Consider the following 25,208-nt stretch of genomic DNA (forward strand, 5'->3'; position numbering starts at 1 on the left):
TACAGACACCTCACTGAGGAACAGATGCTGCATGGACTACCTTTTCCAACCTTCGACCTATCTGGCATGGGTGACCCCATCAGGAGCAATTATTATTACTACCGTCGGCACAGCTCTAGGGGTCATCGGAACGTACAAGCCCTTTCACCATATCAAGGTTGTAGTCCATGGAAGAGATCCCCAACAACAAGGAAAAATTAAAAAAAATTGTTCTCCTGATGATAAACATACGACATCTTGATAACCAACAATTCTATCTCAATGTATAGTTTCTTCATTATAAAGTTGAATTTGTGTGTATTTATCTGAACTGCTGTCTGTACATTATTTTCCATATACTAGTATGTACAAATAATTCAAACTGCCTCAAATTTTAATTTGTTTATAATAATATTTATTTGACAAATATGCATGAAAAAACATGATATTGTGTCACAACCATTTACATAACACCAATAACAGCATATTAAAAGTCATGAACTTCAGAGGAAATCATTAGGAGAGCCATAGGTTTCATTGCTAATTTAACACTGAGCAAATATAGCCATAATATCTTGTGGCATTTAAGTTTTGATGTACTAAAAATTATTCTTTTTTAATCTAGGATAAACTTTACACTGAGTAAAAGAAGAAAACACTGACCTTTTGACAAATTATGCCAAAACTTTCAAACAAGAATGTTTATTTGATGTAGGTTTTCACCACATTCCATCACTTGATTTATAAAATGGCAGGAGTTTATCATTGAAAATTCTCATAAAGACACCATTTACATATGTTAGGTAAACATACGAACAACTTATATGCCACAGAGTATAGAGCTCATTTACAATTAAACAAAAGACATCACATACTCACTCAAAAAATATTTCCATCGAATAAAATATCATAATAACCTACTCCAAGCCACACATCACACACTTCTTTGGCAATAGAATTTAGGGGATAACATAATGCAAGTCTTTCAATTGTGTAAACAATCACTCAATGCTAAAAGAACTAAAATGTACAGAGCATATTGTGTAAAAATATTAAAAGTATAAAAATAATATAAAGTCAAAATAAAAATCTTCTAAGCTCGCATTTTACCTAGGACTCTGAACAGTAAACATTATTATAGTCGGGCCTCATGGGTATAACTACTTTGCAGGCTGAAGACATTTTTATCATCACATTCAAATAAAAACTTTAATGAACCTGAATTAAAGAAGCTTAAAACTGTTCCAGATAGAAATGGACATTTGGTTCATGTCCATTTCTGATATAAAAAATATTTTATCTTCATATTAAAATTAACACACTTCAAACACAATATGAATAAATTAGACATACGATGGCATTAGAGATTAAATTAATGAGGTATTTGTACAGAAATCTCCCAATTTCATGATTTCATACTTTGATGCCATGAGCCTGATTCATTTGGATGGATAGTGTATACTTTCACTGGATGGAAACCAAAGTCAATGGTTATTGCAGCCAATCCCCAGAGGCCTAGACAATGTGGAGTATAATGTATCCATACTTCCAGAAGCTAGGAATAGGGTGCAACACTGAGTGTGCACCTACTTTTTTCCTTAACTCACTATTACTATATCACATGGATTGTTAAAACACTCAGAGCAACATTAAAACTTAATATGTATAAAAAATATTAATTAATGAGATATTTATATATTATGGCCATGGAAAATGGAGTTGTGTCTTATCTGTATACAGGTATACACAATTACATTGGGGGTGGGAAAGATTTATGACAGACCACATATAATTGGATTTGCATTATATCACACGAGACAATAAATGTATTATGCAAATAATATTTCTCTGGCCAGGATGCTCATGCTCCATTTGTGTGTGGCTACTATAAAAATTAAAGCATTTGATTTAAAATAATTTTTCCCATACCCACCCACATTGAAAATCATCATTCACATTTAGAGTACCTCTACATTGCAAATCTGATATAGTTTTTAACAAGTTGTGCTGAAAATGGAATGTATATATTAACCCCATGGCATTGGGCTAAAATATTGGATTATAATGGAGTGGAGCTTAGATAGTTTTTCAGGAAATAAATTCCTAATCTCAATTAAGTAGACACAGCATTCAACAATGATAACAAAGAGATGTAAAATTTGATGTTGCATTAAAACGGCTTTCATGTGGTAGGCTGGGAAACACTTTGCATTAACATTACTAATATCTTTTCAAATGGATCAATATCACATGCTTAAATAAGCTAATCTGAATTTCGACAGCATGCACAAACATTTATACATAATGAGATCTTTAACATTCAGTATAGAAATAGATATCACCACAATTAGAATCTCTACACAATTCTTGAATTAAGACCTTTACTCAAAACAGTGCATCTAAACATTTCAACTTCAGTAATTGCTCTTCTGACTTCATTCACAACTCTTGCAGACTGATTGCTTCAGCATACAAAAAGTTTCAAGTGTTCAAAATCAAGTCTTGTAAAGCATGCAATGAGTGAAGTAAGATATTTCCATAAAACTTGTAATCATTGACATTCAATCCTTCAATATTAAAAAAATATACACTATGTTAATGGAACCAATTTCTCTAAAAATACAGTAGGTTGACATAATGTCACACTTATGATTCCTTTTATTAGAACATTTATTTAACTTTAATGCTTTAGAGCACTCTAATGCAAATAGCCTTTTAAGCATTTTGAAAATACTGCATACCTGTATTGTATGGTTCAATTAGTAACTACAACATGAAAAATTAAACATTTTGGCAAGAGTGTGAAAGAAGTTTTTCATGTAGATATTTCACTCAGACTGTTGTTTTTACATTTTATTTTTAGTATTACAAGGGTATCTTGAGAGGTTCTTGGAATCACCACCAGCCATTAGTGCTAGCTCAACGAGTTTCCTGCATTGTAATAGGTATGAGTGAGCAAGTAATGCTTCAGTGCTCTGTGAAGAGGTCTGTGGTGCAGATGCCTCTCACTTGTTCCCATGTGGTGATTTGTGAAGATGGAAAAAATTGAGATTTGAGCAATGATTAAACACTTTTTAATGAGAGGTTAGAAAGCAAAGAAAATTCATGCAGACTTTCACAACACTCTGGGTCTCTCTGCTACTTCCTATTCAAATGTTGTCAAGTGGGCAAATGAGTTCAAGTTTGGTCAGGACAGGTTAGATCATGATCTGCGTAGTGGTTAGCCAATTTATACCACAACCCCAGAAATCATTGCAAAAATGCAAAAATGGTCATGGAGGTTCACTGGCTGAAAGTGCGAGAAATTGCTGAAGATATAGGGATGTCATCCCAAAGGGCATATCAGATTTTCCAGTCAGCCGTTAAGGTGATGGCTAAGTTTTCTGGGATTCAAAAGGGATTCTGCTGACAGTTAATCTTCCCAATGGTTAAACAATGACTGGAAAATACAAAGCACTACGCTTACCTCCTGGACAAACTACAGCAGAAGATAAGCAAAAAGAGGCCAGGTTTGGCAAGGAAGAAAGTCATCTTTCATCAAGACAATGTACGCCCATATACAAGTGTCATTGCTATGGCAAAAATATATGAACTAAGATACAAATTGCTGCCATACAAGCCTTATCTACATCAGATTTCCTTCTTGGCTTCATCATATTTCCTTTCCTTCTCCAAGCTCAAAATTTTCCTCAGTGGATGGAGATTCTCTTCAAACGAAGAAATAACAGCTGAAGTAAATGGATATTTTGCAGGCCTGAAGGAATCTAATATTTGAAATGGGATCAAGAAACTGGAACATCACTGGACTAGGTGCATTTAGGTACAAGGAGACTACATTGAAGAGAAAAAAAGGTTTCACTGGGATAAGACCTGTAAGTCTAACTGATTCCAAGAACTTTTCAAAATACCCTCAAACCAAATGAATGAATGCTTAAAATCCTATGGGATTACCATTAAGTTTCCATCAATTAACACATTCTACAGAAACAGACAGGTACTAAATAGCAGGCTACTTCCACAAAGACAGCCATTGTATTGATAATTATGTCGCATTGTAAAAAAATTGTTTCATTGAAAACTTTAACCAGCATTAAATACTAAAATATTTCCCCCAAACCAGATTTTTGATAAACCATTTTGCTGTAAAACAAGGCATCCAATTATTTATCAGCTAAAATGTATTCTTTCTTAAATCTTCAATAAATGCACTTACAATTGCAACTCTTCTGTGTTCAACATGACTTTCACCATATGGAATATCAAAGCCAATTGATATTAATTTAGCAGTGAAATATTTTTGTGGATTTCATTCGACTTTAACACATAGAATAGTTGGAGTAAAATTAACAGAAATGCCTTAAGCTATAGCAAAATTGCTATCTATGCATCACAACATACACAGATGTTACCATTTAAGTAGAATGGAATGATCACAAGCAATTCATCAACAGAATGATGCCATAGGTGCCCTTATTATTGCCCTTTGGCAAAAAATGGAAAAATATTGTTTTTTTACACTATACCACTAAAATTTTCTGAAACACCTCCTATAAAGACATCAGCTTTTGTTATTGACAAAAAATATAAATACCATGTTTTCAGTGCATCTTCATGGGTTTTGGATGATGATCAATTTCAGAAAAAGCATGATCAACACATTTGTCATCGTATAATTGTCTCTTCTAGGAATATGACATTTCAAATTAAAGTAATTTAACTAAAAGTACACTCAGAAATGAGCCACAAGATAGGCCAATCCCAAGGAAAGCCGCCATCAATGATGCAGCAGCTTCTTGTTCAGATGCATCAACACACCTTGAGGAAAAAACAATAGTACTGCTCAATACTCAATTATAGAAATCCCATTTATACCAAAAAAGTATTTTACCTAAATTTGTCCTCATATGCATCATCAGAGTTTGAAATTTAGTCAACAATGGAGTGGCTATCAATATGAATGTACATGTTTGTAGCAGAGGAAAATTTTATCAAGTAATGAATGTTAATATACAATGAAGTTCAATATTTTGATAACAAAATATTTCAATTTAAGAGTTAAAAGTCCACCAAAGAATTGTTTTTCTATAATAATAATCCTTGATAAATTTTCTCCATCTTGTAAATTCTTGCCATGTGGATTATTAGTTAAGATTACACATGCAATGACATGGAAGTAGTTTTAAATACTATGGGTTAAAATGGTAACCGATGCAAATTTTTCCAAATGAATGAAAACATCACAATAATAAATATATTAAATATAGGTGAGAAAATTGGTCATCAGTATAAGCATGGATTGGAGGCCTATGAAAAGTGGGATGGAGAAAATAAAATGGTCAGGAAAAAAAACAAACAATGAAGTTCTAGACATGGTTTGGGAAGCAAGATAGCTCCTGGGAGAAATTCAAAGGCAGGGCAAGTGGATGCAGGAGATTTTGAGAGGCAATGGGATGTTTAAGACAGTAACAGCGTGTAGTATGCTGGAAAATCAAGTAAGAAAGTATGCAGAGCTAAGGAATGAGTTATTGCAATATGTGGTATGGGGTTAAAGGATACTTTGTAGGTAAGAGTTAGGGAATATAATTTTGGCCAGTGCCAGGGTCCAACAAAAGCACATACTAAGCCAGAAAGACTTCTTCTACTAGTAATTAAATAATGAACATAAAAATTGGAGTGTTCCTTCATATTTAAACAACTTATATTTTTACTTAAGGTATCAATATTGCCCATATGCACTCAAGATGAAATAATACATTTTTGATGGACAAACTACAGGAAAACTGGCACAGGAAGTGCAATTATTAAAACTTCTATTGAATAAAATAATATCTCAAGATGAATTGAGCAGCATTTCAGAAAATTTGACTAGAGGGCAGAAGCATCTTAAGTCATCAACAACCTGAAAGCCTATCACTTATCTTATAAAAAATTCATGATTGTTTACATGACCGTCATTACTAATTATGCAGGTGAGCAGAATGTAGGTGAATGCAGTTAAGAGCAATTCTGAATTCCTTCCATGAATGTTTCCTCAAATGCACTTTCCCCTGATTTTTAATGCAGTATTTCATGGTCAAACTGCAGCACCTTATTTAATTTCATACTAATATCTTTCTCTTTTGGGAATTAAAAAAAAAATCTTTGAGTTTGTCCCTTGTATACACTCAGGAACCAGACTGTGAAGGAGAGAAGTACAATCTTGGAAAGCTTTATCTTCAGTACTATCCATGCTGTAGGCATAATTTGATTGATTTCCACAGATTAAATGCAAATTTGTTTCTTACGACAAACTTCCACTACATCTCGCCTGAATCTGTTGAATAATTTGAAGTTTTTTTTTGCAATAGAAATTGATATTTGTTCAACATCAAAATTATTCTCACTTATACAAGAGAGAAAAATGGATATATCTGTCACAATAGGCTTAAATGAAACATTTCCAAATTATTTCTACCAAGTTGAAAGATGTTCCTTACCTTGGCACCAATACAAGACTGATGTTTGCTAAATAACCGTTAGACAATGCAAACATCATCATGATTGCTATGTAGGCAATGTCCGAGTTAATTAAAACAGGCAAGTTTTGCCTTGGTTGGGCATTGCAGAGAAGTAACAGTGGGATGAAAACTACACGAGCAGTGCTTAATAGGGCAACCAGCCAACTTTTATCCCTGGGCTAGAAAATAAAATTATGTAAATTTAAGAATCAAGTGAATTTGAGGCCAGTGAATCACATAGTCACACTCACTGTAATAAGTAATGGGCACATAATTAATTCTCAGATTCTAAGGAGTTAAGTCATCTATGGCAATACTAAACACACAAATGTATTTCTCAAACTTTTTTAGTGTTCGAATATGTATGAAATTATTGATTGACACAATATTAATTCCTGAACCTGCATTAACTGAATTCTTATTACTACTTGACGAAATAAAATATCTAGACCTATTCAATTACTTCCAAAGCTCCAACTGACTTTTTCAAATTATGCTTTATAAGATACCTTGTTTTGAAGGATTCCCTAAAATGGCATACTAAAGACAATACTTTTCAGCTTACCCATACAAGCCACCCTGATAGAATTCTTCCTGCATAATCAAAGGTACTAAACAGGAGGTAGCCAACGACAGGGACAAAATATACATCTGCAATTAATGAAAGGCCATTAGCAACATACCTACAATTGGTAAAACTGTCATCTAAAAGAGGGTATTACAACATACTGTTCCAAGATGAAGAGTTGCCATGAGATGTTGATACAATCAACACTGTGACAGCAGGGTAAGCAGCTAATGAAACAAAAAATACCATCCACAGTGAGTAGCTATATACCCATATCTGTAATATAAAGGTCAACAAGTTTTTAATACCCACAGAAATGTGAAAATAAATTAAAAATGAATAAGTTGCAGCTCATAAAATGTTTACCTTTAACATGATGCTTTTATAATTTATATTTCTTTGAGTTGATTCATCCACTTCCTGGATTGAACTCGAATCACAAGATAGATTATCCAAATCTCTTTTATCCTGAATGTGAAACTTGAAGAATAACTATAAATAAAATGAATAGTCTTGAGTATTGTAAGTTAAATTGAAGGAAATACGAAAAAATCCAGTTGAGATTAATCAGAGCAAAAAACTTGAAAAATTAAAGACAAGACAATATTTTTATACATGAATTAGAATACACTATGGTGTCATAGGTCCTGGACTCAAAAAGTGACCATAGTAGATCAAAATTCAGAATACAACATGCATAGCTTAGTGGTTACAGGACAAACAATTACTTCAAACAAAAAATCTTACCGTTTCTGATAAAAGGCAAAATCCAACAATTGACAGGATTAACATTACAACTGCCACAATAAAATAAATAAATGCACTAGTTGTTGGCTTAACATTTAGGCTCAGTGAAAATATTTCAGCTAATGCTGCAAAAATCCCTCCAAGTGCTTGGCCGGCCACTGCAGCAGTGATAAAGCGTGGAGCAAATTTTCCAAGTACACCAAAAAGGCTTCCTTGTAAAATTGCACTTGCAGCTGTGTAGTAAGAAAGAAAAAAAATATTATTTTCCTGAAGAGATAAGGCATGATACAGTGAAAATCTCACTTATTAGATACAGATTCAGTTATTTCTATCAATTTTGAAACTGATCGACTGTTCTATTCCTGAACCCTTAAATTATTTCTGTCATTTATTCCACATCAACAAGGAGATATATTACATTACAACAATCTCAGAGTGTCAAAATCATTCACCTTGATGAAGATTCAAACACAAATCCCTCGATATCCGGCTGAGTGCTTTAGCCAGTCGAACTAACGAGGCATCCTCTTACACTCAGAATTTTAGAGAGTAAGAGTACGCCTTGATAGCCTTACTAGGTAAAGCACTGGGTCGGCCATTGAGGGTTCGGGGTTTATATTATACATAGATATATATATATACACACACACACACATATATGTGTGTGTGTATATATATGTATATATATGTGTGTATATGTATGTATATGTATGTATATATATGTATATATACATGCTTTCGTAGACGTAACACGGAAGTGCCGAATAGTACAATACACAGTAACACACAATATAGAAACACAAAAAAAGAAGAACACTCACAGGTTATTTCTTGACATTTCGACGGAAACACTCTGTCTTCATCTGAAGATATAGAAGTAATCATTACTTCTACATCTTCAGATGAAGACAGAGTGTTTCCGTCGAAATATCAAGAAATAAAGTGTGAGTGTTCTTCTTTTTTTGTGTTTCTATATTGTGTGTTACTAAGTGTGTGTGTGTGTGTATATACTGTATATATATATTGTGTATATATATATATATTGTATGTATGTATGTATATATATATATATATATATAATAATAATAATAATAATAATAATAATATTTTATTCATCCAAGAGACACTGTGCATAGTAGCTCTAGCAAGTGTATAGGACATGTCATGGTTTACAAAAAATAGAAAGTATTACAAGAAACAAGTGTTACAAGGATAAAAGGAAGGAATGAACATTTATGAATTAGGTCTCAGGTATTCTTTGATGCTGTAAAAACACTTATCAGAGAGGTATTCTCGGACCATTTTCTTGAATACTGGTTCACGCTCTTCTTTTTTAATACATATAGGTAGGTTATTATATAATTTTATACACATTGATTTAGGACCATTTGCAGCCATATATATATATATATATATATATATATATATATATATATATATATATATATATATATATATATATATATATATATATATATATATATATATATATATATATATATATATATATATATATATATATATATATATATATATATATATATATATATATGTATTTATAAATTTATATGCCCCTGACTGCTGAGTGCTTGACAAGGGTGAGGGTCAATGCTATCAAGTAAACCTTAGCCAGACATATTTTGGTTCTAACTGTTTCCATTATCTATTTATTTATTTTTAGTATTTTTACTATATTTATTTTATTTTTAATTTCAGTTATATTTATCTTTATTGATTTACTGCATATATCTCCTCTAATTTCCCTCACCCATCCTTTTTCCATTTATAAGAATTGAAATGCACATTAGCGGATGACTCCGTTAAAAGTTACTGTTGCAGCATCTCCTGCAGTTTCTTTGGAATTTATGAAGTTTTTTGGTGAAGGGCCGTATGAGTTATCAAGAAATTACTGAAATGTTGACAGCTGTTTACAGTGATAAGGCTCTGAAGAAAACATCTGTTTTCAAGTGGATTAAGCGTTTTAAAGATGGTCGGCAAGATGCCACGGATGATGCAAGGCCGGGACGACCTTCAACCACCTGTGTTGACAACAAAATTGATTGTGTGCAGTCCCTTGTCCTTACCGATCGTTGAAAAACTGTCCGAATGATAGGTGATGAAATGAATTTAGGAAAATCAACAGTGCACCCTATTTTAAATGAACATGATGGATGGTTCCTTCAGACAATGCACCTGCACATTTAGCATCGACTGTTTGCCAGTTTCTGGCTAAAAATTCAATCACCATTCTTGATCCACCTCCTTATTCGCCAGATCTCGCCCTTGCAACTTTTCCCTTTTCCCAAAATCAAAAGTGTGATGAGGGGGCATCACTGGGAAGATGTGGACACAATAAAGCGAGAAACGACGAGAAAACTAAAAAGCCTAACTGCCGAGGACTTCCAAGGACGCTTGAAACAGTGGGAAAGAAGATGGAATAAGTGCATAACAACGAAAGGAGATTACTTTGAAGGGGACAAAATCAATGTAGACTAAATTTTGCATAAAGTTTTATGGCCTCAGTTGGCGTATTCATTGGACAGACTTCGCATATGAATACTATATCAGCCATGCTCCTACCTCAATGTCATTTTCCAATGAACTTATTTCCCTTTCTATAGTTATTTTTATTCTCTAATAGTTTTCTTCTAGTGGCTTTTTTTGAAGATATTTTTAAAACTATACCCAAAATATTATTAAACTTTGGACAAAAAAATCACAAATAATATTTCTGATGGCAAGTTTGGAAAAATATGTGATCACAAGTGAAACTAAGATGCAAGCAGAACAAGAGCTAAACAAAAATTGAAGCAGCAGGCTCCCAATCAATCTGGAAATCCCCTTCTCCTTATCACTTGTTATGCCTACAATCGCTTATTAAGCAAGTCATTTTTTAAAACATCTGATCAATATGCAAATTACTCATAATGCGACGTGCTCATTAAGCAAAGTTCAACTGTACCTTTCTTTTAATGGACCAAGTATATTGAACCTGAGACATAAATTGACAAAATGGATGATAAGTTAAAGGAAAATATACTTACCATTAACAATCACAACTGTACACAACGTCAATGCAAAGAAGCCAGTTTGCCCTGAAAATAATACATAATTAATAAATTCAAAGTTGAAAATCCATTTGAATGCTAAAATTCAAGATATAATCCTTACATGAATCTGTATCCACTTTTACAAAAGCAGCAGTGACTATAAATAGAACTAAGATAATAGTTAGGGAACCATTCATTCGAATCTGTAAGGGCAGTCTGAAAGAAAAGATAGAAATTCAAAGTTAGGGAAATAGAAAGCCAATGTATCAAATTAAAACAACATTCAAAATTTAGATTAACACTTACTTATGAGCTAAAAAAGAGCTGAGTATGAGACACAATGTATTAGGGATAGTTGATGCCATACTCAAATATGCAGTAAACTCAGTCTGTAGCTTTGTCTTAGTTCCAAGAGTAGTATAATTCCCATTGGTGTCCCTTAGTTTGAACATCCAATACTGGAAATATAGGGAATAATTAGGTATTTTTCCAAAATACCTAACAAATCAAAAAATTACTCAATTTTTCCAACTCACATCTTCTGCTGTGATGAAGAAATTCCATGGCAGAAGTGTTGTCATTCCGAGGATATAAAATACAGTGTAGGCCAAATGATACCTTGGGAATATAAAGAAAGTAAGTATAATTAACATAAGTATGCAATAATAATTACATTTTTATTGACTTAATTAGGAAAATTAGACCCTTAAATACAATTACACCCTTAAAACAATACAAACCATGTAACCTCTGGAGTAAAATTATGAAGAGAAGTTATTGATAAATTCACACAAAAACCATACAATTATAAGGGTCTCCTCAGTGAATACTTAAATACTATTATTGAACACACAGGGCAATCACATAACCCTTTAGTTACCCTCATAATTATTGAACCATCAAGGATGGCATTGCAGACAAACAAATTATTTAAAGACCCAATTTTTTGAGAAGAAGAACAAAATAGGATATTCCATCTCTCATCCTTATTGATTATGAATAAAAAAAGATTAACAAACTTAGTAATTATTTAACAGGATGGACCTGAGATAATGTGAAATAAATTGCAGTTGATTGACGGTTAAATTGCAATTAAAATTAAAGCATGTTACAACATTCCTGTCAAGGAGTTTTAGAGTTCTTTCCAGGAGTGGGAAAGATGTCTCCACATGTTTATTAATGCAGTAGGAAAGTATTTTGAAAAATTTTAAGCATTTGTACAAGTATGATTAACCAATCTATTTGTCCCAGGGAAATAAATATAATCATATGCATTACTTTCATAATGGTTTACTATATTATATATGCATATATTTCCGTTGTCACGGGTTGCGGCAGTCCAGGGGTGGAGCATTGGACTACTGACCAGAGGGCCTGGGTTTGATTCTCAGGCAAGCCTCTCTGGGCACCTGCAGCTTCACCCAAGCAATGTAATTTTTGGAGTACCAGATATTCCTAGAAAACAATTACTGGCTCAGGGAAAGGAACAGGCCCCCCTTCCCTGATGAGTGAATTTCACATGCCGTTGGGGTTAGTACTGGGTGAACTCTACCATCACCTATCAAACCGACCTTCGGTTGATTACTGTGTATATGGTTTGTTACATATACATTCGTATAGACACAAACATACCAGTTTATATTAATGCATTTTTAACATATGCGGAAAACATTAGTTTTTTCATAGGCTTTATTTCATACATTAGTCATATTTTATCATTAACAAATTCATACCCACAGAAAAAATTTTTCTCACATATATTTGTCTTTTACAATGGGGTTACATCTCTTGTATCTTTGCATTTCTGGGGTAGTTTATTATATTAGTTTAGTCTCATTGCCTTTGGTCCTAGCCTTGCAGCTTTGTTTCAATTATATTTGAGGTTTGACTGGGCAGAGAAGAAGAAAGTTATATTTGAGCAGGTTTGACTGGGTTCTAGTGTAGTGAATGCGATAGTAATAATTTGCATGGAAATCTGGCAGATTTTTTTTCATGTATTTTACAGTGAATAGGATGTATATGGAAGGGAAAGGTATGAGCCCAAGATCTTGAAAGATTGGATGGTCAGATGAAATTGAAGGTTAGATGCAGTTATGCGAATAGCCTCCTTTTGCAGCTTAAATATGACTTGGGAGAAAGGAGATAAGCCCAAGGGAATTATACCATATGTAATACTGGAGTAGAAAAGGCCATATTTAAGCAATAGTAGCAGGGCTTTGCTAACTGTTTCATTCAAAGTTTTTCGGAGGAAACATGCTGAACTTAATTTTCCTGAAAGGCAGTTTATATGGGTTTCCCATGTCAAGTTTGAGTCCAAATGAATGCCAAGAAATTTCTCAACACAGGAGAAAGGAGATGAGCCCCAGAGAATGATGCCATATGTAATATTTGAGTAAGTAAGGCCTTAGTAATGCAAGAGTAGCACGTTTTTACTAGCTGTTTTCTTCAAATTTCTTAGGAGGAAACATGCGCAACTTAATTTTCCTGAAAGGAGTTTATGAGGATTTCCTATGACAGATTACTTGGGTCTTACAATAACTAAAGATTTAACTTGGGGCACCCACATTGGTAAAATCTGCACGCAAGCAAATAAAAAATTGGCATTTATTAGATGCATTTTGGGAAGGAATGACTACAAGGGCAAGTAACGTTATAACCATGCTCTTTTAAGGCCTCATTTAGAATATGCATGGGATCCAACTGAAGGAGGTCTCATTTGAGAAAGTGGGTTCAACATATGGCAGCCTGATTGGTAAAACACTGTTACGATAAAATGAAAAGCTTCACAGAATTGCTTCTGGAGTTGGGTTGGGAGTCATTAGAATAAAGACGATTCAATGGTAGGTAAAGTTACTAAATAAATTCAGAGCCACATTTTTCAGTACTGACGTCTTGCAAATTATTTGCACTCCAACATATATTGGTTGCTTGGATCATGAATATAAAATATGGGAAATAGATGCCTGAACTAGCAGACTCAAGGTCTCCTTACTATGGAAAATATGGGATAGTAACTGCAGGGTTATAGATAGCAGAAATCCAATGCCACCCACACCATCTAGCAAATTATTGGTTTTATTCAAATGTATAAAACTTCACTCATCTTGTGAGTTTAGTTGTCAAATCCCTTCTCGCATGACACTGCCATTTAATGAATGTAGTGCTTGTCACAGTAATGCGTGCCCTGCTTTGTTCTCCCTCTCCTGTCTCTGGGGTGGGGACCTTGAGCTGCATGTCCATGTGATGGTGGAGTTTCCCCTTCGTATCTATCAGTTCTGCATGACATGTCTTGTATTAGTGGAGATCTATCATATGGGTGGTTTTATTTCATTTTATTCCCCTTTTTCACATAACAACTAACGAGTTTATTAGGTAAATGAACCCTCCAGCACGTTTACCAGTTTGCAAGCTATGTGATAGTTTCACAACGAATATTTTTCTTTTCCTCTCCCATATCCTCCCTTTTCAGTCACCCTTCCCACATGGTGCTGGCACCCACAGCCACACACCTTCTTGGTGGATCGCGGGGTATTTATGCCGATCACAAACACCCTTTCCTAAGAAAAGGGTACTTATATAATGGTCATTCATGCTCCATCTCACCTGTCAGATGGTTCCCTCAATTTTAAGATGGGCTTATCCATTCTAGTAACAACCACATGGGTATCTGCATCGTCCTCCATGGCGCTGTTTCCGCCTGTATCATCAACTTCACTGTCACTCTCTTGCAAGAGGGGCCGAGTATTTACCGAGTATTCCATTCTCACAGTGTGGTTATCTCGATAACTCTACTGGGGCACCATAAACTCGACTACAATTGCTGTTTGAGTTGAACACAAAATAAATGGCCATAAATTCCTCCTTTCCATCATACCATCATGATACACTAAATTCTTACCCTACGACGGTTCAAATAGGTTGATCCATCACAATGACGCATTCACAGCCGACTGCTAGTCATGACACCACTTTAGCTTAGAGCCAACTTTATGAAACTTGCTGGCCTTGGCAATTACCGACGTGTATGCGGGCTGTTCCCTTCTCAGGGAACTAAAAAATCGAGACATTTGCATATAAATGAACAACTGCATCCTTGGAAACATATGGACGCATCCATTAAGCTTAATAAATAATGACAAGCAATGTAATCAACTTACGATCTTAAATTCATACATTTTTAACTATAATAAAATGAATGAAAAAACACTTCCAAAACAGGTTTAATAAATTAATCAGGTTTTTCTTCTTTGGTATGTCGCTTTGACCCGTACCATACCTATGGGGTTACTCGCTAACGATGCCACTCGATGCTATTCGTTTAAGGATGTCATTATGGAATTGCCTACGTGAAATGGTAACAGAGGTAGCAGTTATTCCGTAGAATTCGCCGCTGCCATTTCTGGATGCTATTTGAGTGTAGGGCTGCCGAGACCGTGACATTATGGCATCGTTGAAATAACATCGACAAATTCATTGCCTTGTAGTAGTCATTTGTCTAAATGATCATACAAAACACAATGTAAACATGTTAATTGGGGAGTTGAAGCGGCTAATTTCTATTCACTTGCTAAAGGCTGTGAGATATGAGTTTTAATAATTCTTAAGAGAAGGCTACGGGATGAATAAAACCATTTCGTAGTGTGCGACAAAGATTTTGACGTTGTTTTCTAGTGTTATAATAATATTGAAGACTGTGGTTGTGGGGATAACGTTAGGTAAGCTAGGAAAGGGAAAGAAAATTTTTGGGATGTTGGAGGAAATATGGGATGTTGGAAGAAGTATGCTTTATTGAAGAGGGTCATATTATAGTGTAGGATGTCAGGTTGATTTGGCAAGTAAGTGCATCATTGTACCGTTATCTAGTCGGTGTCCATCCAAAACACTATATTTGCCGGTAGATTTTAATCAACAATATCGATCATTACCCTGTATAACCATGCATGTGTCAGCAATTTTAAGCAAAGCTTTGATTTCACCGAGCAGCAACTTAACACTCGTGCATGCACCTAAGAAAGAAATTCCATTGGAAATGGCAACGTTATCACTGCATAAGATTATTTGACAAACCTTTAGAAAACGAAGTTAGTTTGTATTATTGGATAAATATAGCTAGCTACATAAGATAATCATTTGAAATTTTCATGGAATAAATTTAGAAATCAATTATTGTTTGATAAATGTAACATAATAGCATTTTTTACAAAAGCTACATTGTAGCTGAAGGTGGAGTACCTGCAATGCACCCGGCTACCATCTTTGCAATATCATGGCTCCAAATAGATTATTTAGATTTCCTGTTTTTGTGGCTCTTATTATTGGATTGGTAGTAATAAAATTGTGTGTGCTACATTTATTACCTTCATCATGTTCCATATATGTAGGCCCTTTAACCTCTCAGAAACTCATTTGTCCCAACATCATTCCAGAAAGTGCATGTAAAATTAGCGGCTCGAGTTTTTAGTAACCATGTGTCTGCAGGAGTACATGCATTAGTTGGAAGAGGGTAGATCCAGTTTGAGAATACTTTTCCTTTTTTAAAGGAATTCTTTTTTTAGCCTCACGTACATCTTTCTTTTGTTCTTGTAGGTGTTGTTGGCATAGGTGAGCTGGCTACAACACAATTCCTTATGGAAGTGGATTGTACCTTCGACAGCTTAAATCGGACCATTGATAATAACACAAGAAACCCTTGAGTTGGACTTCAGGAATTGGAGTCCACATATGGATCACTGGCAATCAGCCCTTGCCAAAATCAGGTCATATTAGTTCCTGGGAAAGAAAAATTTAATCCACCTTCCTTTGCAGGATTGTTGGTTAACAATTATAATAGCGGTAATGTTGCTGTTGGCTGAACTGAAAACTAAGCAGTTCTGGCACCTCAACACAAGACACCTTAATCAAAATCCAATTGAAAATTTTTCAATATTATTAGGCAAAACTATGGGGATAATCACAACCCCTATACACACCAGTTCCAGACAGTATTGATAACTGCATTTATAAATAATTTGCTTTGCAACCAGACTCAAAGAAATGCCATGGATGATGGCTGTGACCTTTTTACTGACTTATCCTGTCTTTTTCATGAGCGTATTCAATACAGTACAGGAGAACCAACTGACGACAACGAAAACTTGACGCAAAGTTACCAAAACTATGTTCAGTCCATATGTCAGTGTACAGATGGTGCAGACATATTTCAAGGTTCATCCTTGTGACCAATGTAGAACAGCTCTTACAGCAGAACCTAATTTACTTCAGGAAACCTTTTTACATTTTCTTTTAGATGATTACCAAAAAGACAATCTCCTTCAGAAAATTTTGTCCAATTTAGTAACCCCAATACTTTCTGAAACAGTTGATTTCCGATTTCTCAGGTGTCACTCAGGAACTTAATTTTGAGAATTTATTCGTTTTAGTTACCACTGGAGTATCCATTAAGCACTTTTAATAAAGAGATGAATAAAGTGAACTAATTAATTATTTTTACAATACCTGCCTTTAATAACCCTGAAAATTAATTCACAATAATTCATTCATGGCATTCATAATATTTGTTTCCGATTCTTCAGATCGTCGGGGATTTACTTTCACATATTCTACAAACCAGATATGAATAATATCGGCATATACTTTTTGCTGTTGATATCTTGTTACTCTTGCTGTCTTTCACATTATTTAGGCAGTGCACAATCTATTGGCACTACTTGATGGTTTCAAATATTTCCCGGGGATCTCTTTTCCCTATGGTTTTTTCTACAACTTTATTTGTTATTCCATCAGGTTAAATTGGTTTCTTGTAGTTTTCTCATTAGTGCAAAATCCACAATTCTAATATAATCCTTGTTGCTGATTGCAGAGCCAGGATTAAGAAAATAAGGAGGTATCTTGGAAAGATTTGTGCTGCCTATCAAAAATTGGCATTCATTATGTAAATATTTGTCGTTAATATAGGCATTTAAATGTTAAGTCCATGTTTTTTAAATTAAGAATTTGTGGTTTTTGAATTGAAATCGTTTCCTCGTTCAATAAATATTTAATTGCCAGTGTAAATGTTTTTATTTCCCACCAACATCACCTTAATGCCTGGGCTTTTGTTTTGACAAGAAAATTCAATGAATAAAAATATACATAAGACGGTACTTCCCGCGAACAGATGCGGACTCAAGACCACAACTTAGTTGTTATGAAGTTTAGAGTCAGTTTCAAAAAGATAAGACAGGGGCGGTGATTTAGGAAATGGAATGTATAAGGATTGAAAGGGAAGGAGTATCAGCAGGCTGTAGAGAAAACCATGAATGACGGCAAAGAGCTGAGTACTAATGATGAAAATTGGGAAGGAATCCAGAAAGGGATATCGGAAGCAGCAAAAGAAACTATGGGAAAAGGACTGGGAAACCATGGATAACGGATGAGATGATCAGAGCAATAGATGAGAGAAGAAAATGGGATATTGTAAACACAGTTAAGCAAAAGGAAGTACTAAGAGCCAAATAATAAATTTACATGCAGTAGTTAAACAAAAGAAGCACGGTGGAAGACGAAGAGCGAGGATATGGAAAGTTTGCAGAGGAAGGGTGAAATTCGAGTACGATACAGCAAGGTGAAATCACTATCGGGAAGTAAGAAGAGAAAATCTGTGCACGGTTAAGAGATGCATGTAGCAATCGAAGTAGCCAAAGAGCAGTAATGTGACGTCAGCGACATCTACTGGCCAAGAATGTAACTACGTCGTAGTATCATCGTAAAACAACTCCCTCTTCGAGGGGGTGTCATAAAGAAAACAGAGTTAAAGGTCTTAACTTGGGGGTGGGCGATCCTTGGTTAAAGGATATAACGCGGGGGTGGACTGTCCTTATATTTGTGGATGACATTATGTCACGGGCTAAACAGGCTGGCACTCATATAAATGGCATCGGTTTCGTTTACGAAATAACTTTTGATGCAATTTCACGTAGCCGATGCTATAATGGTATCCTCAAGCAAATAGCATCGGGCGTCATCGTCCCTCATATTCATTATTTTTTTACTCTAACGGGTCACGTGGCACCGTGGCGTGTTTGTAAACAAGTTGAATGAAATCTGTCATTTTGAACACTTGCATTCTGTTTTGTGAATGATGAAAATGGTGGAGTTTTGCCCTGGATAAACGGAACTAATATAAAATTGAATCATATCTTCTTCCTCTTCTAATGATTTATACTATTAGTTTTTTCATTTTTCTGCAATGTTGACATTACTAAGTGAAGCTCACTTTTGGACTGTGAGTGAAGACGTGAATATTAGTGATACTGATTATGGAGCATTTCAATACCATGAGAAAAAAGACTTCTCTGAGTCCATTTACTTTGGCGGGAAGAAATCTTTCGCCCAAAAAAGAGGAGTACAATGGAACGTTGACAACAAAAGACCCAACAAACTGAAAGATGGTGTGAAGGAGTTGGAGGTATTTTCGAATGGAAAATGATGTCAGAATATGTAATTCCAGTATTCTAAAAGTGAATTTCACTGTTGTTCATACGTTTTACTGTTTTTTTTGACCAAAGGAGAGTCTTGCGCATCTCCGAGTTGTTTACTGCAAATGGAAATGCAGTTACCTGCTTCAAATAATATTCAGTTCTGGTCTTATTGCAAATATTATTGTGGATATTTTCACTGGCGATATTGTTAAAATAATTTTTGACAAATACTTGATCGGAAAGTTATTGACGGACCATCTGTCTGATGGTAAGGATACAGTAGTTCGTTTTCCTAAACATTGTTCATGAATAAAGTATCTGTTGAGTATGAAAGTAGCCAAATTTATTGTGTTCCGTTAATTTTCAGTTGTGAAGACCGACACACATATTGTCTGCTCCTATAATGACAATCAAATTACGTTCATTTATTTAACCAAGCAAAAATCGAAGTATTCCCCTACGGAAAAACTGTCACGAATGGAACCGAAACTCCAAGTTTTGGAGCTTAGTGGACCGTCAGGGCGCCGACTAGAGAGGAAACTATCATGTAATTCTGCAGGTGACATGGTATGATTTCTCAAGTTTAACTCCGTTCTTCTGGTGTGACTTCACGAATAGGTCTTCATGTATCTCTTCTAACTTTACTTTTCAGGTTTTGGTATGGTGGAGATGTATGAGAGATGAAGTGTACCCATGGAGTCCCTTAGTCAAAGATCAAGATAGAGCCAATGTTCACATATATGGCATTAGTGGGTATGAACGTAATTAATCTTATTACTCTTTTGAACGATAATGGATGACTTAATAAATGGATCACTTTTCAACTATTATTTTATTTTTATTGTTTTCAGAATGAAAGCCGAATTGTTGTGCTATTACAGAACAGAATTTGATCCTATTTGTGTCTCATTCAGTCAAGTTGAGCCTGGTGTCATTCATACTGTGGAGCAGAGGGTTTCAAGGAAGGTTAGCTTTACTCAAGGATATAGGCCACATTGAACATAGTGGAGACAATGTGAATCCAAAGAATGTGCAGTCATGTTACTCATATCCTAATGATTAATTTTCTAATTGAAATGATGCATTGATTTTTTTTTCTGTTCATAGAAAAAAGAGTGCACCGTACAGGCATCTTATGTCTTATTGGAGGAATAAAACCAAGGCCTCAGAAGTAAAATAATATTGCATGTATATAATGGAATAGATGCAATTCCCTCAGAACTCCTCAAAGGTATAGGAAATGGGGGGAAGAATAATTTTGATAGAATAATTAATAGATTTATGTAAGAGGAATTTGACTGGAAGACTTCATCAGATCAGTTTTCATTACTGTCCCAAGAAAGTGGAACATAGCAGTATGAGGAAAATAAAGAACAATAAGGTTGATTTTGCATGGAGCTAAAGTGGTATCCAGTGTCATTAATAAGTGACTGGAGAGGAGGAAAATGATATGGTGAATATCAGTTTGGGTTCATATTGCAGAGAGGTGAAAATAATGCCATAGAAGTAATGTGGTCATTAATAGAGAGGAATATAGAATACAATCAGCATATACCTGTCCCTCCAGTAGATTTTGAGAAGTTGTTTTATAGAGTGAATTGGGTAGAATTAATTACTGTATTGCAGAAAATAGATGTAGATTGACAGGATGGAAGACTTGTGTAACCTGTACATGTCTCAGACTACTTGGTTGCTTGTGGCAGATGGAGAGTGAGGATGATCAGTGTTAGGAAGAGGATAAGACTGGTGTATATTATCACCTGTGTTTATCTATGTTTATGCAAAAGAAATGGTTAAAGGGGCATGGTCAGGACTGGAGATGAAATGAATGTTGGTGGGAAATTCAGACTATTATTTGGATTTGCAGATGATCAAGTTTTGATTAGCCATTCAGCCTAAGGGTTGCAATCATTATTGAGAGGGGATCAAGATAGTATGGTGGCTAACGTACTGGCTTCTCACTTCGAGGGCTCGGGTTTGAATCCTGGCAGCGGCAGATATTTTTCAGTGGTATCCTGATAGTTGAGGTGCTTTGTGGGGGGTACTTTGAGTGAGTACGCCATCCGTTGGATGGAACGTCAAGCTGTGGAACCCTTGGCGCCTTTCGTAAAGAGTAGGATAATGCTGACATCGTGTTACTCTCCACCCTTCGTCCTTTCCTGTCCATCCCGATGGCGCAATGACAAACTGTCAGTCGCCTCCCCTAAATACTACTACTACTAGGATGGTTGAATGCATTGGTAAGTCAGTGCAATAGGTATTGGATAAGAATCAATATAAAAAACAAAGGTCATCTGGTTTTTAAAAAGAGGAAATCCAGGATTAATGTTAAAATAGGCTTGAACAAATCAGAACAGGTGGTACATTCACCTATCTTGGAAATTTTTTGGATCAAAACATTGAAGTTGTAGGGATGTAAGAAGAAGTGGAATATGTGATCAAGCTTTTACAAGGAGGGAATGGATAATAGGGACATTAAAGTGTACGTGTGTAGACTTGTTGAAACTTTTGCTTGGGAGTATGGTTTTGTACGGTGCAAACAGGTTGTTTAAGGAAGAAGTTGGTTTAAATTGGATTCTTTTTAAATGTGGGTATGGAGAAGGATAGAAAAGGTTAAATAGATAGTGAGGGAAAGAAATGAAAAAGTGCGAGGAATGGCTGAGGAGGTGAGGAGATTGTAAGGAAAAATCCAGAGGAGGCAGGAGAAATGAATGCAGAGTATTTTCATTGTCAATAGGATGTTGAAATCTGTTGTAAAGGGGAGAATGTTAAACAGCCAAAGGATGAGTTTGAATTGGATAGGCTTGTTGAATGAAATGAAGGGAGGTAGGAAGTATGTGAAATTGGAGAGGGGCTTATTCTGGTGTTGGGTCTTAAATTTTGTTTTGATAATAATAATAATTTTATTGGTCCAACGATCAAGTACATGATATAGGACAAGTCAGAAGATAGTAGAATAATATACAAATTACTAGAACAAAGAACTCTATAGCAATATTACACTCCATCATTAATGAAATCCACAACCTTGTAATACATTTTATGGAGTAACATTGCTTTAATTTTGAATTTAAAAACGGGAAAACTTTTGATAAGACCGACTAGTAAATGTATCATTCAACCATAGGCTGCCTTCATCCAAAACCTTTCTTAACTGATAGAATACCAATAATAATATTTAGGGTGTGTGCATGAACTTTTTTCCTTTTACCACATTGTTTTTATTTATTTATTTATGTACTATATTCTATCAGTCAGGCATGTGACATAGTCGTGAAGATACACAGAAATAGAATCAGAATAATATATGAAACTATGCACTTCAATGAAGTATACCAGTTGAACCTATATTAATTTTTAAAAAATACACTGAAATGCTGCAAACACACCCTTGCATGTAAATCATTTGATAATCACAAATTATCACTAATAAAATTCTCCACACTGTAGTAGCACATGATTAAATGTACCTTTTAAAGTCCAGTTTAAAACCTATAAACATTGGATTTATTTTTATATTCTTTGGCAATTTGTTAATAATAAGTGAAGGAGAGTGATGAGGACCTTTCATAGATAAAGCAGAAGCTGAATTAAACATCTCTTCCACGAGAGAAATGGCAATATACAAATGAGTTAGGCAAAAATAAACATGGATTTTTTTTACAAGAACGCTTACTAAAAATGTATATATGCATGGTCATAGCATTATTTGGAAGAAAAAAACAATTACGTTACCGGACGTCTGATGGATACTTTAGCCATAGCTTTCCAATATCTTTTGTGCATAGAAAAGGCCTTAGCCTCAGCCCTATGGTTCCCCAAAAGATTGCACTGTAGGACATTTTGGCATAATATACTTGTTTTAGGACATCTGAAGCGGTAGTTGGAACAAGTTTATGAATCTTGAAGGTTTGTATTGGCATTTTATTGATCGTATCGACTATGTGAGAATGCCAGTCAAGAGTATCATTGAGTATAAGTACCAAAAATTTTGCAGAACCAGAGTGTTATACAACCTGATTAGTATCACCTCTGAATAAAGGGCTCAAAATTGGAGGACAGATTTTATTATGGAAATTCTGAAATAATGTTTTATTTTTATTCATTGTAATTTATTGCTCTTACACCAGTTATGCTTGCTTGTTACAGTCAAACCTGCAAAATCATTTACCTCCGTAAATTGATTACCAAAGCATAATGTTTAAGTATCATCAGCATATAGAGTGGCTTAACTTTTAGGAAGATGAAACTGGAGGTCATTTATAAAAATAATAAATTAAAGTGGGCCTAAAATTATTGTGTGTTTGAATTAATTGGAGAAGTATTACAAGAATAGTGAGGAATTCTTGCTATAGTAAAATGGAATGAAGCTGATTAAACTGAACTCAGGAAAGATTACTATTGAGGGAGAAAAATGTGGAATGAGTGTACAAATTAAACATTTATGAATGAATAACTGTAAAAGTTGAAAATATGCAAGAAATACTCAATTTATGTTAAAATATCAAGTGATGCTTAAGTAAATATCATATATAGAGAATAAAATGTTTTGTATGATAGGGAATACTTGTTACCAGTTAGATGACTCTAGGTAAAGCCATTATTCAGGACATGGGCATGTGGTGCTATGGGAATAACCTTATTCTTAATGAAACAAAAACTCAGGCCATGATTTTCTCTGCAAAAACCTGTCATTCTGATAAAAGTACGTCTCAGCCTATGTCAAATAACTGTAAAATTATTGATGAGTACAAATTTTTGGGAATATATTTTGATAAATACCTGAAATGGGACCTGCACATCATAAATCTAAGTAAAAAATTAAATTCTGTGTACTATCTTCTTTCAATTCTGAAACATACTGTTAGTATGGATGTTTTGAAAACGCTCTACTATGGTCTTTTTTATTCTCTTGTATCATACGGTATCATAATCTGGGGAAGTGGGTCATCAACTAAGTTAAATAAAATATTTATTATTCAAAAGAAATTGCTTAGGTCCATGTGCAATAAACCCTATAGAGCCCACTGCAGACCTCTCTTTCAAAGCCTTGGCATCTTAACTGTCCCTAGTGTTTTTATTTATAATTCGATAATTTTTGTAAAAAAGAACATGCATCTATTCTCATCAAATAATGGCACACACGCCTATGGGACTAGGACAAGAAATCATCTGTGTGTAGTGACTGCTAGCATGACAATGATGTCCAAGGGACCTCGTTCTCTGTGCATCCAAATATTCAACAGGCTTCCCATTAGTTTAAAAAATGAGAAATCACTCTCTATTTTTAAAAATAAGTTATATATGTACTTAAATGAAAAATGTTTTTACAGTGTGAACGACTACTTCAATTCTGGGTAATTCTAATTTTATATTGTGTAAATCCTTAACTATATGTGTAGGTGTAATTTTATTTTCTTTTCTCTGGCTAGTAATCCAGTTACTGTACTTCTTGACGTACCCTATACGATTACATAATTGTATGATATTTTGTACCATACTATGTACTTGTCAATTGGGGAAATAAAATTATTATTATTATTATTACACAAATTTCAACATTATGCTCTGTTTTGAAGGGGGATGTCACAGTAGATAGCTGCACATGCGAAGTGGTTGGCCGGCGGAGACTGCAGAGGGCTGCTGCCACATCCATTCCCCTGCAGACACAGGTTCGCTGCTTATCATTTGGTCCAGATGGGGAGCGCCTTGTCCTGGGTTGTATAGACTCCTCCATTGTGTTATTCAACTCTGGACTGGGAGTTACCAGCATGGTGAAGGCTGCCTTTGTAAGTGTTGATCCTGGCCTGATTTATCTTGAAGATAGCATGCATTTCAGCTAGTCTCAAGACTGTGGGTTTGAATTCTGCATGTATGGACGCTCTAATATATTGCATTTTTTTAGTCC

General features: G+C 34.7%; 2 protein-coding genes across 5 annotated transcripts in view; one reads left to right on the top strand and one right to left on the bottom strand.

The window, feature by feature from the left end:
* Positions 1-386: 386 nt before the first annotated feature.
* Positions 387-15,293, bottom strand: Ent1 (Equilibrative nucleoside transporter 1). Of its 4 annotated transcripts, none has more exons than XM_071598697.1 (13): positions 15,118-15,293; positions 14,740-14,891; positions 14,445-14,661; positions 11,378-11,459; positions 11,148-11,299; positions 10,963-11,057; positions 10,836-10,886; positions 7,792-8,024; positions 7,411-7,536; positions 7,206-7,320; positions 7,042-7,127; positions 6,456-6,655; positions 387-4,794 (listed from the first exon to the last, which is right to left on the bottom strand). In XM_071598697.1, exons 3-13 carry the CDS (start codon positions 14,600-14,602, stop codon positions 4,683-4,685), a joined length of 1,410 nt encoding a protein of 469 aa, XP_071454798.1. In that variant the 5' UTR covers positions 14,603-14,661; positions 14,740-14,891; positions 15,118-15,293; the 3' UTR covers positions 387-4,682. The 4 variants fall into 4 exon arrangements, with proteins under 4 accessions (XP_071454798.1, XP_071454797.1, XP_071454796.1 ...); XM_071598696.1 differs by having other exon boundaries at positions 15,015-15,293; XM_071598695.1 differs by having other exon boundaries at positions 14,999-15,293.
* Positions 15,294-18,690: 3,397 nt separating this feature from the next.
* The window catches only part of frtz (WD repeat-containing and planar cell polarity effector protein fritz), a 30,547-nt gene continuing 24,029 nt past the window's right edge, over positions 18,691-25,208 (top strand). Inside the window, exons 1-6 of the mRNA XM_071598699.1 lie at positions 18,691-19,287; positions 19,388-19,568; positions 19,668-19,867; positions 19,953-20,053; positions 20,152-20,266; positions 24,880-25,089. Coding sequence (XP_071454800.1) covers positions 19,069-19,287; positions 19,388-19,568; positions 19,668-19,867; positions 19,953-20,053; positions 20,152-20,266; positions 24,880-25,089 — 1,026 coding nt within the window. The 5' untranslated portion in view covers positions 18,691-19,068. The remainder of the gene's footprint in view (positions 19,288-19,387; positions 19,569-19,667; positions 19,868-19,952; positions 20,054-20,151; positions 20,267-24,879; positions 25,090-25,208) is intronic.

The sequence above is a fragment of the Hetaerina americana genome, unplaced genomic scaffold, assembly GCF_022747635.1.
Source record: "Hetaerina americana unplaced genomic scaffold, ioHetAmer1.1.p SCAF_10, whole genome shotgun sequence".
Lineage (NCBI taxonomy): Eukaryota > Metazoa > Arthropoda > Insecta > Odonata > Calopterygidae > Hetaerina > Hetaerina americana.